Source organism: Podarcis melisellensis, assembly GCF_964234715.1.
Source record: "Podarcis melisellensis genome assembly, chromosome: 8".
Classification (NCBI taxonomy): Eukaryota; Metazoa; Chordata; class Lepidosauria; order Squamata; family Lacertidae; genus Podarcis; species Podarcis melisellensis.
This window is the reverse complement of record NC_138540.1, coordinates 17,435,168-17,452,139: the sequence shown is the minus strand read 5'-3', so window position 1 is coordinate 17,452,139 and position 16,972 is coordinate 17,435,168. Positions and strand designations below refer to the sequence as shown.

The window sequence follows — 16,972 nt, the reverse complement described above, 5'->3', positions numbered from 1 at the left end:
GGTGTAAGGTATACCCTCTCATACTCCTGCTTCTCAACAGGTAAGGCAGGGATGTTGGGAAAGCCCTAGGTCTACTATCCAGTGAAATCAATGGACCTAAGTTAGTCATGCTCATTAATTTCAATGGGTCTACTGAGTAGGGCTAGTATTGGCTACAGCCCAGAGTGTCTGACTTGGACTGGGGAGATCTGTCTTCAAATCTCTGTAACACCAAGTCATGAATGGTTTTGGCCAAGTCACTCTCTTGGCCAGGGATGGTCCAAGGATAAAATGGGGAAAGAAACCCCCCCATCTACAATGATGCCGCCACTGTGCTGCCAAGGAGGCAAACAGCCTTTCAAGCTGAACTTTAAGATTTAGGCAGAACTGGGCTGCTTCTCAGGCATGCTGTGGAAACGTCAAAGAAACCCCTTACTCTCCAGTATTCTTCTATAACAATTGGAGTGTCAGTGATAAATTTTCTCTATGCGCCAAAGTGGCTTGTCTCTTCAGCACATGCCAGAAACATCATAGTAAAGATTCTTCTATATTAGTGATAGTGTCAAGGACATTGGAAGCTACTTTATACCAAGTCAGACTATTGGGTTCATATAGCTCAGTATTCCCTATACTGACTGGCAGTTTCAGGCTCTCCAGGGCTTCGGTCTTTCCCTAGAGATGCCACTGTGGACTCAACTTGGGACATGCAAAGCAGGTAATAATAATATAATAATTTATTATTTGTACCCTGCCCATCTGGCTGGGTTTCCCCAGCCACTCTGGGCAGCTTCCAACAAAGATAAAAAATACACTAAAATGTCACACATTAAAAACTTCAAATGTCTTCTAAATGTCAAGTAGTTGTTTTTCTCTTTGACATCTGATGGGAGGGCGTTCCACAGGGCGGGCGCCACTACCGAGAAGGCCCTCTGCTTGGTTCCCTCTAGCTTTGCTTCTCGCAGTGAGGGAACCGCCAGAAAGCCCTCGACGCTGGACCTCAGCGTCCAGGCAGAATGATTGGGGTGGAGATGCTCCTTCAGGTATACTGGGCTGAGGCCGTTTACGGCTTTCAAGGTCAACACCAACAGTTTGAATTGTGCTCGGATGCTCTATTACTGACCTATTAATTACCAAAATTCTATGGACAGCCTTGAAAGGCATTACTTATGCTACAGAAATGTCTAACAGGTACTCCTTCTTTTCAAGGACTCCTGGAAGATGCAATTCTATGGAGAAAACCAGGGATTTTCAACAAGAACCCCCACTATAGTAAAATCGTCCAAATTCTTTGGCGCTGTTGGAGAGCCGATAAAACCAATGCAAGTGCAGTGATGTGCTTTTGGTAGGTGGTCCTTCAACATTGGAGCACATTTGTTATAACTCTGCAGATTCAGTGGATGTGTTCGCATTCCATGCTTCATACAAATGCGCAGGCTCCCAGGGAGGAGATAGCAATTGCTCTGCGCCTCCCCAGTCCTTTTAGTGCAGTGTGGCAGCTAAACCAGTATAGTTAAGGTCTGTTCTATGCTTACAGGTCATGGTTGTGGAGCAGAGAGCTTAACCATGATCCCAGGAGCTGAAGACATGCTAAGCCAGGTGTGGGGAACCTTTGACCCTCCAGATGTTGCTGAATTTCAGCTCCCATCAGCCTCAGCAAGCATGGCCAGGGGTGGTGGTGGGAGATGTAGCTCAGAAACACCTGGAGGGCCCAAGACCCTGCATCCCTGTGCTAAGCCAAACATGTTGAGCTCAAAGAACCGACGGGGAGCGAAGTGGGTCCCCTCCAGCAGCTGATTTGGCTTGCCTGGACATGTGGACCGGACCAGTGTTAATTTAAATAAGCTCTCAAATCAGAGAGAAGGGATCCCTTGAAAACAGGTAGAGGTGAGAGAGCCAGTGAGGAAGTGACATTGAAAGGAGTGTCACTAGGGGAGCTGGTGACCACACACCCTGGCGCACTATGCTCATGCCCAGATGCGTGCGGCCCCCGACACAAGCAGATGTGCGAGAGAAGCACTTTGTTTCCTTCCCTTGACTTGCCAGATCTGGCAAGGGCTGCTAAGAGAGACCCAGATAAATAAATACTAATAAAAATAATAAATACAGAAGTCAGCATGCTTAGCGAGCATTTACACACTCATTACTCTGTAACGATGATGTGCATGACGGGAGGAAGGGGGGGAAATCCCATCAGCTAACAACCAGCCACCCCCATTACAAGCAATATGGGGGGAGCTCATGTAAACAGATATTTAAGCAAGGCCCTCAGAAGAACCATCTGCCAGTGTAAAAAATATTATTATTATTATTATTATTATTATTATTATTATTATTATTATTACCACAGAAAAAAGAAATGCAAATATACAGAGTAAAGTGTGGAGCCCAAACAAACCCTGAACTAGCTGAGAGAGAGGATCCATTTTGATCACACAGCGATGGAGCGTCCCTGGGCAGCTTTCGGCAGTGCCTCTTAACGAACTCATTAAGCTAATTGTGCTGCGCAGACACAACCTCTTTCTACCTCTACTCCTTTAATTTAGGGCTTTAAACCAGCCCCCCCCCCAAAGAAAGAACACCCACATGTAAATTAAAGCCAAATGTCTGGCTATCAAGAACAGGTGAGCTGTCATAACCTAGAATGTGTGATTCTAGATGTAAACTACTTGACTGACTGGTTTGAGGGACAAACAAAACCCTCTGATGAAAAACAGCCCAAGGAGAAGATGCTTAGAGGTCTTTTGTTCTACTAAGTGGCATATAATTTTTGTTAGATAAAATGATTAAAAATAAATAAATATAGCTCTGAAGTTCAGCCAATATATAAGCTAAAGTATAAGCCAGTGTTTCCCAACCTTTTTTGGGCAAAGGCACACTTGTTTCATGAAAAAAATCTCGAGGCACACCACCATTAGAAAATGTTTAAAAAATTAACTCTGTGCCTATATTGACTATATATAAAGTAACTCTCTTTAATAGGAATCAAATAAACACAAAGAAAGTATTTTATAATTACTTTATTATGAAATAGTAAGTAAACAGAAATATGAAAAATTATAAAATACTTTATTCAGTGCGCCTTTTGTCCCTCTCCTCGAAATGCTCCAACTCAATGTTCCTCCGCGGGCTGGCCATTGGAGAGCCGTGTCGCCCACACCGCAGCCCAATACAATATGAACCCTCCCCTCGCAAGCGGCAACCCCTCCACACTCCCCACCTTAAGCCTCCACACGCGCCCTGCCCAAAGAGATGCCCGCCCGCGCGCGAGGGGATCCTTTACCTCAGCATCCCGCCAAAAAAAAAAAAAAAAGGGCGGGAGACTGCGGTCCCTCAGAGGCTGGGCGTTAGGAAGAAGCAGCCGCCTTCATCCAAGCAGGAGCAGCAGCAGCTGTAGCTGTAGTAGCGCCAAGCTGTGCCGGGGACTCCGTGCCCATGAAGGGAGGGAGGGGAGAGAGAGGAGAGGCAGCAGGTCGCCCTCTTAAGTCACGCGCGCGCAGGCACCACCACGCATCCCTCGCGGCCTCTCGCAGAGCCCCTGCTCAGCACCTCCCGCCTCGGGGACGCCCGTCATGAGCCGCTGAGAGGCCGCCAAGCCTCCAGGCTGCTCCCATTCAGCCTTAGGCGCGCGCCCGCCTCGGGAAAAGCGGTGCTGGGAGGCGGAGAGAGAGAGAGAGAGAGGACGCCGCTGGCCGCGTCCCACCCTCAGTCAGTCAGCTCGGAGCTACTGAGGAGAGGGAGGTGGGGACGACGGCGCGTCTGTTCCGCTCGGGGCCAGCGCGCCCCCGCCCCCCTCTCCAGAATCCCCAACTAAATACGATGCGCTAAGGGAGGGGGGAGAACCCACCCACAAAGAGGATGCCTTTCTGCAGGGCGCCTAAGGCCTCTCGCCGCCCGACTCGCCCGCCTCCCTCCCACGGCACACCAGGCAACGTCTCGCGGCACACTAGTGTGCCGCGGAACACTGGTTGGGAAACACTGGTATAAGCTGCCTCTCAGCCAAGGCTGGCCAAAGGCATTGTACAGCTGGAAGCAGTGGCAGCAAATCTCCCTGCCCACCCGCATCCCTCTGCCATCAAGGTTCAAGAGTATCCAAGGGCAATCTAGGTAGTCTTAAGGCAGAGAAGCACATTTCCCCATCCCTAGCAGTGGAAGCGCAACAATAATAAATTCAATAGCAAACAATTTGCTGCCCTTTCAAAACATCTAACGATAGAGCCGGCCCAGCTCAGAGCATGGACAGCTTCTGTTTAGCTATCTATTGGTAGATTTCGCCTCAAACCATTCATCTTGATTATTACTATTTAAACCATCCAAGCCCATGGCTACCACCTCTACTTGTGATGAGCAGTTAATAAAGGCAGATTCATAACAGATTCATATTTCTGCCCTGGGGCCCAAATTTGTGGCTCCGGTTATAGTGGGGTAGTCAATGTGATGCCCTCCAGATGCTGCTGGATATTGGCCAGGTTGGCTGGGGATGATGGGCGCTGCAGCAATACAACATCTGGTGGGCATCATGTTGCCCACCCCTGGGTTGCAGCCAAAGAAAATCATTGAATTGTAAGGTGGACAGCATGGGAAGGCTATACCACCCTGCCTGCAGAAAAAGAGGCCCTGCTCTGTGCACTGCCTGGTGTCGAAGAACAGCTGGGTGGGATAAGAGATAGGGCCTTCTCTGTGGCTGCACCCAAATTATGAAACACCTTGCTCTGTGAAATGTGGCTGGCCTACCTTCCCCTTACTGCTTTTCACCCATTATGGCTACTTTTATTCCAGCAGGCTTTTCTCTAAGGAGGCAGCCAATGTTTTTGTGGCTTTCAAAACCACCCTTCCCTCACTTGGTGATCTCCAGACATTTTTGACTACAACTCCCATCAGTTCTTGCCATGTGTGATGGGAGTTGTAGTCCAACACATCTGGAGGGCACCACACTAGGGAAAGATGCTTTAAAGTGTGGATTCCATCCCTTTTTCATAATTGCCGTACGAGATTGCAATGTGGCACACTGTAAGCTGCACAAAGGGGAGTTTTTGCACTAGAGAGTTTTGTAAAACCAAGTACAGTCATACCTCGGGATAAATATGCTTCAGGATAAGTATTTTTGGGGTGCGCTCCGCGGCGACCGGGAAGTAACGGAGTGCGTTACTACCGGGTTTCACCACTCGCACATGCGCAGACGGTCAAAATGACGTCACGTGCATGCACGGAAGCAGCGAAACGCGACCTGCGCACGCGCAATCGCGTCTTACGTTCTATTCAGGATGCGAATGGGGCTCCGGAACAAATCCCATTCGCATCCCAAGGTACCACTGTACATAAATATCAAGCAGGTGCAACTTGCAACAGGGAACCTGTACTGTTGGGTGAGTAGTTTCTTTGGCTGACTTTACCACCTCACTAACCCCAAGGTGGGTTGCTGGGAAGGAAGCACGCCACCTCCATCTTACCATCCCCTCTTTGCACAAAGGAAAGGAAAGAAGGAGAAACCTCCTGCCAGTTTGGTCCACAAAGGAGAGGCCTCCCCTCTCCTCATCTTGACTAAAGACAGGCTTATAACTAATGAGCTTATAACTTATAGCCACGCAGGCTCCACTGTGTGATTTAAGGCCCCTGAGGAGAAGGATTTTAGAGGAAGGGGGGAGTAAAAAAATTAGTATGAGAAAGCAGTGTGTGTGTGGGGGGGGGGTTCCCCTATGTATAAGTGTGTGGGCTTTTTGCTTCAGATCCATACAACTGGGACAACAAACATCCCTCTGATTTTATGACTCTCAAGCCACTAACGTGGATTAGAACCAATTCTGATCTTTAAAGAGGGAAAGGAATGGAAACTAACCACCTTTGCTTCAGCTATATTCTGAAAACAATGGGTGGCAGCCAATGTTTGTCCTACTCAGAGCAGACCTATTGAAATTATGAAACATGATTCCATTAATTTGAATGGGTTTACTCTGAGTAGAACTTAGATGGCTGCAACCCAATCCTGTTGGTTGGTGTCTACTAAGACAAGGGTTGGGAACCTTTGGCCCTTTAATGTTGCTAGACTACAATTCCCATCATCACCCCTGGCTACTGGTCATGCTAGCAGGGGCTGATGGGAGTTGGAGTTCCAACAACATCCAGATGGGTTAATCATTTACGGCTACAGACATTTTGAAATACCTGAAGTCGGAATGGAAGACGGGAGTATACCTTGTAACATGTCCACTCTTGGGGGTTTTGCCTCTTGTAGGCATTTTTGTGGGATTTGCTTTTGTATATCTTGTTTCAAAAAACAGCAAACCCTGTTTGATCAGGGAGGCTCTCTTAAGAGCCAGTGTTGACTTTTTCCAGCTGCATCATCTGTCTCCAGAAACCCCACAGCAAATGAAAAAGGCAGTAAAGAAGGTTGGGTATTTTGTTCCTTAGTTCAGGCTTAGAGGGCATCTAACTTTGTTTTTCTACTAAAATAATGAGATCCCGCCAACCGAGGCCAGATGCAAAATGGTGGCTCAAGGAGGAAGAGACAAATGGCTATAGCACCCTGCTAACTATATGATGACCTGTGCACCTGAGTTACTACAGACTAGTCACTAGAGACTCTAATGGACGATTTAGGAGGGGCCTTTTCCTATTGTGTTTGAACAGTTGCTACCTCCTGAATTTCGTCCAGGAATCTAGGAATGCAGATCTGCCTCCTGCCCACCCGTTTCCTAGGCTGATAAGCCACTCTTGGACGCTTTGGGAGGGAGGCTGGGATATAAATTAAATAAACGAATAAGAACAATGACAAAAAAAAACCAGCCTGGAAGAGAGCTGTGAGGCCTATTGACCATGGCAGGTTCCACACCTCCTAGATTACAGACAATCTTTGTTTCTGCTAAGGACTGCACCCCCCTAGGGGTAAATTCTTAGGGGCCACATGCTGGCAGTGGGTGGGGTCTGAATCCAATGCCAGCCCCTTTTTTTTATTTTGCCCCATCTCTCTCTCTCTCTGCCACTTCCTCTCTTTGCCACTCCCTTCTCTCACTCTGCCACACCCTTTTCTCTCCCTCTCACTGCCACCCTGTTTTCCTTATTGCCACCCACATAAAATTAACTGTAGGGCCACTTGCAGCCCCAGGTTTGAAGGTTGACATAGGAACAGAGTATGAGGCAGCTTCCTGTGTCCCGGAGTCCAGCCAGTGGTCCGTCTAGCTCAGAACTGTCTCTCCTGACAAGCAGCAATGGCTCTCCAGGATTCCAGACAGGGAGTCTCTCCTAGCCCTACCTGGGGGATGAGCCTGGGACTTTATGCATGCAAAGCAGTGGGTTATGGCCCTTCCCTGCTCTCAATGAAGGGCTGCAGCCTTCCTGGCAGCCTTTGCCACCATTTAATCAGGGTTGCACCAGGGCTCCTCCTTATGGATTTTGATGGGCGGCCTTAGCACAGCCTCAACGCCAGCTTCCTTCCAAGCTGCTGCCCTGACATTTCCATCCCTGGTCCCTCTCTTTAGGCAGAGGATGTCAAACGGCCGTGGCCATAACCTCTACAGTTCCACTGAGCTAGCGTTACCGCCTCTCTAGGCAAATGAAAATAAACGGCGGCTAATTTGCCTAGACAAATTAATTGCAACGTCTCCAAATAATAAAAATATGTCAACTGAGAAATCCAGCCAGCCAGCCAAATACAGCAAAGCGGGACAAATGCATCCATCCCACGGTGCTGTGCTAATGGAGGGGGAACCTTTGGGTTGTGCATCCAACCAAGTCCTGCTCTGAGTAGACCCGTTGAAGTTAATGGATCTGAATTAGTCATGCCCATTAATCTCAGAGCAGGACTAACCTGGGATACAATTCATTATGCTGAACCCACAGCCTTGGCCTTCAACACAAAACTTGCACAGGAGACTCTGGATAAGCCCCACAATGAATAGATAGAAAAAAATGAATGGATAGAAAAGGCTTCTCTCAAGAAACAGAGACTGCAGAAGGCTGCCTTATAACAGGTCAAATAGCTTGCCCATTTAATCCAGTGTTGTGCCCATTTAGCCCAGTACTGCAATTGGCAGCAGTTCTCTAGGGCCACAGTCAGAGTGGGATCTTCCTGGTCAACTGGAGATGCTAGGGACCTTCTGCCCACAAAGCAGGTGTTCTGCTGCTAAGCCACAGACCTTTCTTTAGGACACAGGAACATAGGAAGCTGTCTTATACTGAGCCAGGCCATTTGTCCATCTAGCTCCATGCTGTTTACACTGATCGGAAGTGACTCTCTAGGGTTTGAGCCAGGGAACATTCCCAGCCTTAGCCGGAGATGCTACAGATTGAGTTTGGGACCTTCTGCACGCAAAGCAGGTGCTCTAACCACTGAGCTACGTCTTCATCCCTAAACAGAGTGAAGGTCCAAGCCTCTGGAGGCCAAGATGGCTGATTTTTCTACTCTAAGAATCGGGGAGAGACTTTGTAAAGGGTGGGGTTTCAGCAGGAAAGTTGGTGGTGGGGAAGTCAGTGTGGATGTCAGAGAGAAATGGAAAGACTCAGTTCCCGCAACTGGCTTTTTGCATTTCGCCCAGACAGACAGACAGAGACCCCCCACCCCTCGCCCCTGCCCAGTTCTCTGTCCCACAGCCCCCTCCGTCCCGCTCCCGAGAAAAACCCAAGGTTGGGGGCGGGAAAAATCAGCCTACCTGGCAATATATTTCTGGTAAATATTTACATCTTCGGTGACAGCTGGTTTGTCAGTGGTTAATCCGTTCCTAATGAGAAACACACAGAGGGCAGAGATGGTTAGCGCAAGGTGGTGTCAGGACACACTCCAAGCCCCCTCTCTCTCTTGTGGAACACCTAACATCCAAGGACAATGGCATGCCCGGGAGAGAGGCACGTGTGCGTCTCGTACTTCCTGGCTGCTGTTAAGGAGAGATGCCTGTGCATCTCCTAGTCCCTGGCTGCACTTACTTTAGCCCCAGTTTGTTATTTATTTTCCCATCAGTCCCCTCTTTCAAAAAGATGACCTTCTCTTTTCTGGATAAATGTATGAAAGGCTGGTTTACAAACAACATGTGTGATGCCTATATATTTTTTAAAAAATGCAACACAGGGCAAGTTTGTTCACTTGCTGAACAAATCACCGGTGAGCCCCTGAAGTTTTCTGGATGGAAGGTTCGGGAGCCAAAGCACCGAACTTAGGCACCAATCCCAGGAGAATGTGCACCATCTTAAAAAGCTGTTGCTCAGAGGTTAGGAACAGAGGAAGCAGCCTTACAAAAGGTCAGACTGCATTTGTCCACCTAGACCAGGGGTCGGCAAACTAAGGTCCGCGGGCTGGATCAGGACCAATTGCCTTCAGGATCTGGCCCGCGGACTGTCTGTGGATCGGCATGGGGATTCTGTTTGTTTGGGCTGCACCATTCCCCCCGCCCGGCACCATTCCACCCCCCACACCGTGCCGCCGCCCCCTCCTCCTGGCTTCTCCCCGCCCTGCCTAGAGAAGGAAGGGGGCTGGGCTGAGCTAGCTGAGCGCCATTTTAAGCAGCCCCTCTCCGGAGCAAGCCCTTTCGCGGCGATCATCTTCCCTCTGCTGCTGCCGCTGCCCTGGTGCTCCTGTGGGCCAGAGAGCGGGGTGGATGAGCTTGCTCTGCCTACCCATGAGAAGCAGCGGCGGCGGCAACCCCAGGGAAGGTAAGCGCAGCAGCTGGGGGTAGGGGGTGGGTGAGGAGGAGGAGGACTACTTGCCTCCCTCACCTCTTCTTCCAGCTCCCCCCCCCCCGTGCCACTTCTCCGGCCCGCCACAAAGTCTGAGGGACAGTGGACCGGCCCATGGCTAAATTTTTTTGCCAACCCCTGACCTAGACCTAATACTCTTGACTAGCAGCAGATCTCCAGGGCCTCAGCACCTTTTAAAACTGGAGTCCTGAGTTACTGTTCCCCTGGCTGAACAGTCCTGCTTCTTGCCCCTTGGACCTCTTATTTTGTGGTATGCAGGCAGCAGCCACACCTGCCTTGGGGCTGTGGCAGCCACTGTGCAGAGGGGAGTAAGGCAGGTGAAAACACCTGGGGGAACAGGGAGTGCGTGTGTCATAACATCTCCACTCTGCCACTCTTAGAAGGTAACCCCCTTTGAACTGTGGGGCTCCTGCTACACAATACAACCCACCCAACTTTGAGCTTGCTCAGGTAGGCCACCCAATGGGCAGATGGGAAAGCCACACGCCTCTTCTACATGTGAGGTAGAAAAGAAAAAGAGGAAAGAGCTGCCTGCTTCTCACACCAGAGTGACATGCCCTCAGCTTCCCAAAGCTCTCAAGAGGACAGTCACACAAATCCACAGCACACAGAGGGAACTGCGTCAGACGCTCAGCATAAAACCTTTGCGGCTTCTCTTGCCTCCCCATTCACCACCCGCATCGCCTCCCATCCCAAGGAAGTCTTGCGGGCAGAGCAGAGAGCTCACTTGAGGTTCATCGTCCAACCACGAGGGAAAGAGAGAGTGCGAGAGGACAAAAGGCAGGAAGGAAGCAGAGCTGGGATTGTGATTAAGAGCAAAAAAGGAAAGGGGGATGGGGAGCCAAACGTGCTGTAAGTTGGCAGCCACACACCTGGCTGTCCTTGATGAACTCTGGGCTGATTGGCATGATTAGAAAGGAAGACACCTCAAGGTGTCTCACAGCTGGCTGCGCAGTGAAGTGGCCACCTGATTGGCCTGGCGCACATCCAAGTGGATCCCCTGCCTGAAAAGAGGGTGCGAGATAAAACCCGAAAGGGCCACATAATGGGGCTGGCCGGCTGCCTCACTGAGCAGGTGACAGCAGTGGGTTCTCTTTGAATTCCTCCTGGCCATCTGATTTTAAAATGTCACATATTTTTCTTCTTCTCTTTCCAGCCCCTTTGGCTAGCCCTTCTCAAACTTCATACCACCAATTATGGGCCAGTGTAGAACATTAAGAGAAGCAGAAATCAACTATGTGCAGGAACGGGATTGGAATTGGAATAGTTGCTCGTACCCTAGCAGACACTTCCCTGCCATGGTCATGGGATATAAGAGGTAAAATATCAGTCCTAAGCTAGGTGAGATCCCTAAAGATTGGAGTGCAACATTCAAAATGCTTCATCCTTGTGGACAACGCCAGCTGGCAATGTGGGCAGCGCTCCGGGGTTTCAGGCAGAGAGACTTCTTTGCCCTTCACCTGCTCCCGGTTCCATTTATAAATAAAATGAAAACATGAGATTCTGACATCAAAGCTGGGACCTTCTGCACACAAAGCAGGTGCACTGTGTTTGGGTCTCTGCATTTGGCACACAGCAAGAAATCTGGGCAAGACCCAACTTACCCTCCAAATTCACTTGACTCACATTGACCTTAAGGGACTGATCCACTGAGATTAAGTGGGATGAGCTTTCTTAGCTCTGCTAGAATCTAGTGATCCTGGGGAATAAGGCACTGACAACGGGGGCCACTCATAAGACAGTGATGGCTGGTGCATATTGGGATTGGCAGGGTAGGAGGCAGGGAGACCCACTGTAGCCAATGACAAGCAGAGACACCACCTGAACTGGTTGTGAGTAAGGAGGAAGGCAGGTGGGGATTGGCTGAGGGTAGGCTGAGTTGGGGGGGCAGTGGCTCATTCTCTCTCATGGACTAGACTCCGCTGCTCATTGATAGCCAGCAGGGTTTTTTCTTCCTGTAAGAGGGTGGTGACCTCCAGTTGCAGTTCGACTACAGCTCCCATCAGCCTCGAAAACCAGCAAGACAAAATGGCCCGCAAGTCATAGCCCAGCAACAGCTGGCGGGCATCACATTGCCCACCCTTCAGCCACCAGCCTACCCCAAGAGCAGTGCATGCATTACACTGGGCAGGATTGGATCCACTTTCCTTGAGTGAATCCCAAGCTTGCTTTCAACAATGTGGCTAAACACCCTACCTGTCTCCTACCCTGTACCCCAATCTGGTTCCTCTATGTCAGGCCTGGCCTTCAGTTTTATGTCACCGATACTTGGCCTCCCCTCACCCCACCACCCCCTTGCAACGTTTTGGCTGCCATCATGAAACTGGTTGCCTCATTGCGGCTGCTGGACTTCTCAAGCTGGTCCTCTCTTGACCATTTTTTGGATCAGTGTTAAAAGCTCCAAGTCATCTCATGTGAGATTTTTGTTGTTGTTCTTGTTGTTATGCCCAAGAAGACTCAAGACTTCAAGAGCTGGTTTCAGCTTTCGTCTTGCAAAGGCCTGGGCCCTGCAAATGCAATTGCCTTGGATTTCTGGGGCTGATAAGGAGAAAGAGAGAGAGAGAACCCCAGAAATCCGAAAACCCACCAGGTCTCTAGGTAGTCTTGCTCAACGCTTGGCAGCTGGCTTCAGCCATCCCTTTGCACGCTAATCCAGAAGGCAAGCAGAGAGAGGCCTTCTGGAATGAGCTGCTGGATTTTCCTATCCTGCCCTTTGAGGTGGAGGTGAGATGAACATGAGGTGGGGTGGGAGGGGGAAGACTTACTTAACAGTGGAAACCGTTCCAGTTGTGATGGAGTCCGTCTTGGAAAACGTGGATTTCAGGTACTCTGGAGTGTTAAAGGGCAAAGACACCGGCTGCTCGGGTCCGGCCACCGGAGCGGTGCTGGGGGTGCTGGCGAGAGGGGCGGGGCCCAAGCTGGGTGCCGGCGCTTTGACCGGGGTCAGCTTCTGGATGTTCCTGACGTCGTACTTGGAGGGGCGTCCCACTTTGCCGGTCTTGAAGGCGATGGCCCCTCCCATGTCTGGGCTCCCTTCCCCCGGCTTGAAGAGGTGCAGGTACTTGACGTTCTCCAGGTCGTACTTAGAGGCCTTCTTGTAGGTGTTGCCGTTCTGCGGCCGGAGGCTCTCGCCCGTCTTCAGCTTCTGGATGAAGAAGTCGTACTTGGAGGCCCGAGACATCAGCCCTTGGATCTGGGAACTGCTGGGGGAAGGCAGAGGCAAAATGGTGGCTTTCGTCTCCGGCAGGAGGGAGGTGTCGGGAGCGGGCAGCCGGATCACTTGCCCCAGGGTGGTCGGGGCCTCCTTGCCAAGCTTGCTGGTCATCTCCTCGGTCTTAGCTGGGTGAATCGGCCACGGGACTTGCTCGCCAGCCTTCAGCTTGCGGATGTACTCTTCGTACTTGGAGAGGCGGGCTCGCTTGCTCATGGCGTCCTCGCCAGATAGGGAGGTGGCCACGACAGCAGCGGCGGTGGCCTCTGAGGTAGCGGCGTTTAGCTTCTCAAAGCTGATCTTGCGAGCCAGCTCGTCCCGCATGTTCTGGTCATCGTAGCCAAACATGCCCAGGAACTCGTTCATGGTGGTGGCGGCGTAGTCCCGCAGAGACGAGGCCTCCCCTGGAGTAAGCGACAGAAAGAGAAAAGACGCGTCACTCAAGGGGGTGGGTTTCCCCTTCCCCTCTGGTGCTGGTGGGGGGGGGGCGAGGGGAGGGGAGGAGAAGGGGGGACGAAAGAGAGAACATGATCTACCGACATTTGGCTCACTTGTTCGGTTTTACGACTCTTAAATTAATTTGTTTTTTGAAAAAAAGTAATTAATACTGGGGTAAAATAAAAAGAGTTCATCAATGCCAGGAAAATCAATTTCCTAAATGTTCTAGCCGATGGCTTTTCAGTACATTAAACAAAGTTTCATAAATGTCTCTGCACTCTCGCCTTGGCCTAATATGAAGAAAAAGTAATTTTACTGGAAGTGAGGCCTCTGCCAATATGCCAAAGGCGTCACAAGCTCCGCTTCTCTATTTATGTGGGTGGGTGGGGTGGCAGCAAGGGGAAGGCTATGGGGTAAAGGAGCAGGGCGGGAACAGAAAGTATAGTGGTTAGAGCATTGGACTAGGAGCAGGGAGAGCAGGGTTCAAATCCCCACCCAGTTTTCAGCACGGTGAATGGGACAAGGCAAACAGAAAAACCGCCAGAGGGCCAAAGTTCTCCAGTTGTGCTAAGGGGGTCTGATCCAGGTCATGGCTGCAAAAGATATGTCAGGAACGTGGTCCCAAACCATGCAGCCAATGTGGCATTTTAAGATTTTGGTTGGTGCTGGATTTTGCCTGCTCCCAGTGCTTCCTTTTCAGCAGCTGTGGCTTGAACTTTTACTATGCCTGACACCATATAGGACATCAAGCACAGTTAAATGTGGGGCATGGTTTGCTTCAAATGGCCTGGTTTAAGTAGGGTACATAGGGTGGAGGTGCCCCACCACTGCCCTACAAGTAGATGCTGGTCTGGGTGGGGAGGGAGAGGGCTGCTTTGGAATTGGGGCAACCTGTGGTTTCTCAGGATGAGGGGTTTCAAAGAAGGAGCCTATTCCAGGGCTTCGGAAACCTGCCCGTTTATTTTATGTTACTTTCTTCTTCTTCTTTTAGACTTTTATTCTGCCTTCTGGCCCAGAAATGGGCCCCCGAGGAGCCCTAGGAGGCAGTTTTGCTGGTCACTGGGAAGGACGGTGTGGAGGTCGCTTTATTTCTGTGCATAGGCAGAGATAAAGATTGCTCCAATGTGCCAGTGCGGCCTCATTCAAGCTTTGGGCTGACACGGCGGTTCCACCTCTTGGGCTGCCCCCTGTCTTTCCTCCCTCCCTCCCACCAGCCACCTAACTTTCTCCCTACAGAGTGAAGATTTACTGTGGGCAAAGAGTCCTTCAAGCCTCCCTCATCGCTTCCTCTCAGCTCTCAGCAAAGGCTTTTGCTCACCCTGTAGGCGAGAGAAAAAGAAAGAGGCATAGGGGACGTGTCTTCAAGTTTTCCAGCTTCAAGACCTCGTTTTAACCCAAAACGTACCTTTGGGGACACATTTCCTAATCTTTCACCATATATTTGCATGGTGGCAGTGCTCCTGTTGCGGTGCACCTTGGATCATGTCATGAAATTAGTCACATTGCTAAAACATTTCTATGGTCTCCAAAGCATGCACCTTCCTAGAGCAAGGGCCATAGCTCAGAGACAGAGCACCTGCTTGGCATGCAGAAGGTCCCTGGTTTGATCCCCAATGGCATCTCCAGGTACAGCTCGGAGAGAACATTGCCTGAAAAGCTGCTGCCAGTCAGTGTGGGGGATACTGAGAAAGATGGACCAATGGTCTAGTTTCCTGTAAGGCTGCTCCCAGTGTCCCTAATGTCTTAAAGAAAGGGCCACAGTTCAGTTGGAGAGCATCTGCTTTGCAGGCAGAAGGTCCCAGAATCATTTGCAGGCAGGTCTGGAAGAGACCTGTGTCTGAAATTCTGGAAAGCTACTGCCGATTGGTGTGGAAGGGCTAGTTACCCCTTTTCTTGCCTATTGCTGCGCTGGCGCTGTGGGTTAAACCACAGAGCCTAGGACCAGTGGCGTAGCGTGGGTTGTCAGCACCCGGGGCAAGGCAAGTAATTTGCGCTCCCTAAACCGTGGATTTGCGCCCCCTAACCCTAACCCCCTAACCCCCAGATGTTGCGCCCGGTGCGGCCAGCCCCCCCTGCACCCCCCATGCTACGCCACTGCCTAGGACTTGCCAGTCAGAAGGTCAGCGGGGTGAGCTCCTGTTGCTCGGTTCCTGCTCATGCCAACCTAGCAGTTCAAAAGCACATCAAAACGCAAGTAGATAAATAGGTACCACTCCAGCGGGAAGGTAAACGGCATTTCCGTGTGCTGCTCTGGTTCGCCAGAAGCGGCTTAGTCATGCTGGCCACATGACCTGGAAGCTGTACGCCGGCTCCCTCAGCCAATAAAGCGAGATGAGTGCCGCAACCCCAGAGTCAGTCATGACTGGACCTAATGGTCAGGGGTTCCTTTACCTTTACCCAAAGACATCTCCCATGCTGGGATTAGACCCCAAAGTAAACCCATGTCAGCAGAAGGCTTTTTAAAAGCCTAAATGATTCAAGGGAGGTTGAGGGAGAAGAGGGTGCCTGCGGGGAGAAGAGGCCCCTCAGGTGACATCTCAGCTGCAGGCTGACATTTATTTACTCCTGGGTCAAGACCACAAGTGAGCCATTGGTCTGGTTTAGAGTGGGGGGTGGAGGAAGAAAGAAATGGGCGAGGGAGGGCACTGGGAGAGATGAGAGCAAGGCAATGAGATGGAGGGCCCTTCTATTGTTGACTGACCCCTTCTGCCTTAAGGGAGGCAGACTTATTGAGAGGTGTAGGAACGATGGCTTTGGCTGTGGGGATTCACCTGCGCCACTGCCTCCCCAGCCACCCTGGTGCGCCACGAGCATCACATTCCTTGTCCGCCAGCCCGCAACATTAAAGGCTTCCTTCCTTGCCGTTTCACTGCCTCTCCCCGGCGTAACACGAGAGCCCCGTCAAAAGCAGTTAATCCTGTACAATCCCGAATCTCCCAGGTCTAAGATTTCCCTGTTCCTGCTTTCCTCCTTTTTCTGCTTTTCATCTCTCTTCAGACCTGAAAAATTATCTCTCTCCCTCTCCCGCCTCTTTGACACCCGCCCGGCTCCGCTCAACTCCCGGGGCCTGATGCGGTGAAACCCCATCCAGGTCAGAATAAAAACCACACGGAGAGCAGAGAGGGAATCCAAAAGGGAAATTAAACTATTACCGGTTTTAACAGCTCCCTTGGAAGTTTGCAGTGGCAGGTGGGCAGGGGAACAGAAAGGAACTTTCTCCCTCTCTCTCTCTCTCTCTACTCAATGATTTTTTATGGTTATTTTTTTCTATGGTGGTGCCATTGCTCAAAAGAATCCTTTTTGCAAGGAGTCCCAATCAGAACATGCAAAGATCCACCACCTCAAAGGGTAACCCAGATGGAGGCTGGAAAAGTGGGGTGCAGGGGGGCTCTTTTCTGCAGCACTGGAAATTTGAGAGCAAGTGCAAAGCAACTATTTCAAGCACATATACCTCCCCCACAGAACCCTGGGACCTGCAGTTTGCTAAGGGTGCTTGGGATTGTAGTTCTCCAAGGGGCTAAAACATATTTCTCAGGAATCCTTTTTTCTTTTTGAGGGAGTGGGAGAACATGTTTTAGATGTATGGTAGCCTTAACTTCCTCCCAGGGCTTTTGGGACTCTTGCTGGAATTTCCTGGAGGGTCGTATTCTGTGCTCCTGTAGG

General features: G+C 50.6%; 1 protein-coding gene across 7 annotated transcripts in view; it reads right to left on the bottom strand.

Moving 5' to 3' along the window:
* CASZ1 (castor zinc finger 1) overlaps positions 1 to 16,972 on the bottom strand; it is a 300,204-nt gene that overhangs the window by 44,385 nt on the left and 238,847 nt on the right. For 6 of the 7 annotated variants that reach the window (XM_081923378.1, XM_081923380.1, XM_081923381.1 and 3 more), the window contains 2 exons: positions 12,426 to 13,275; positions 8,622 to 8,690 (listed from right to left, as the gene is read on the bottom strand). In XM_081923378.1, coding sequence (XP_081779504.1) covers positions 8,622 to 8,690; positions 12,426 to 13,275 — 919 coding nt within the window. The remainder of the gene's footprint in view (positions 1 to 8,621; positions 8,691 to 12,425; positions 13,276 to 16,972) is intronic. The other variant, XM_081923379.1, reaches the window with a different exon arrangement.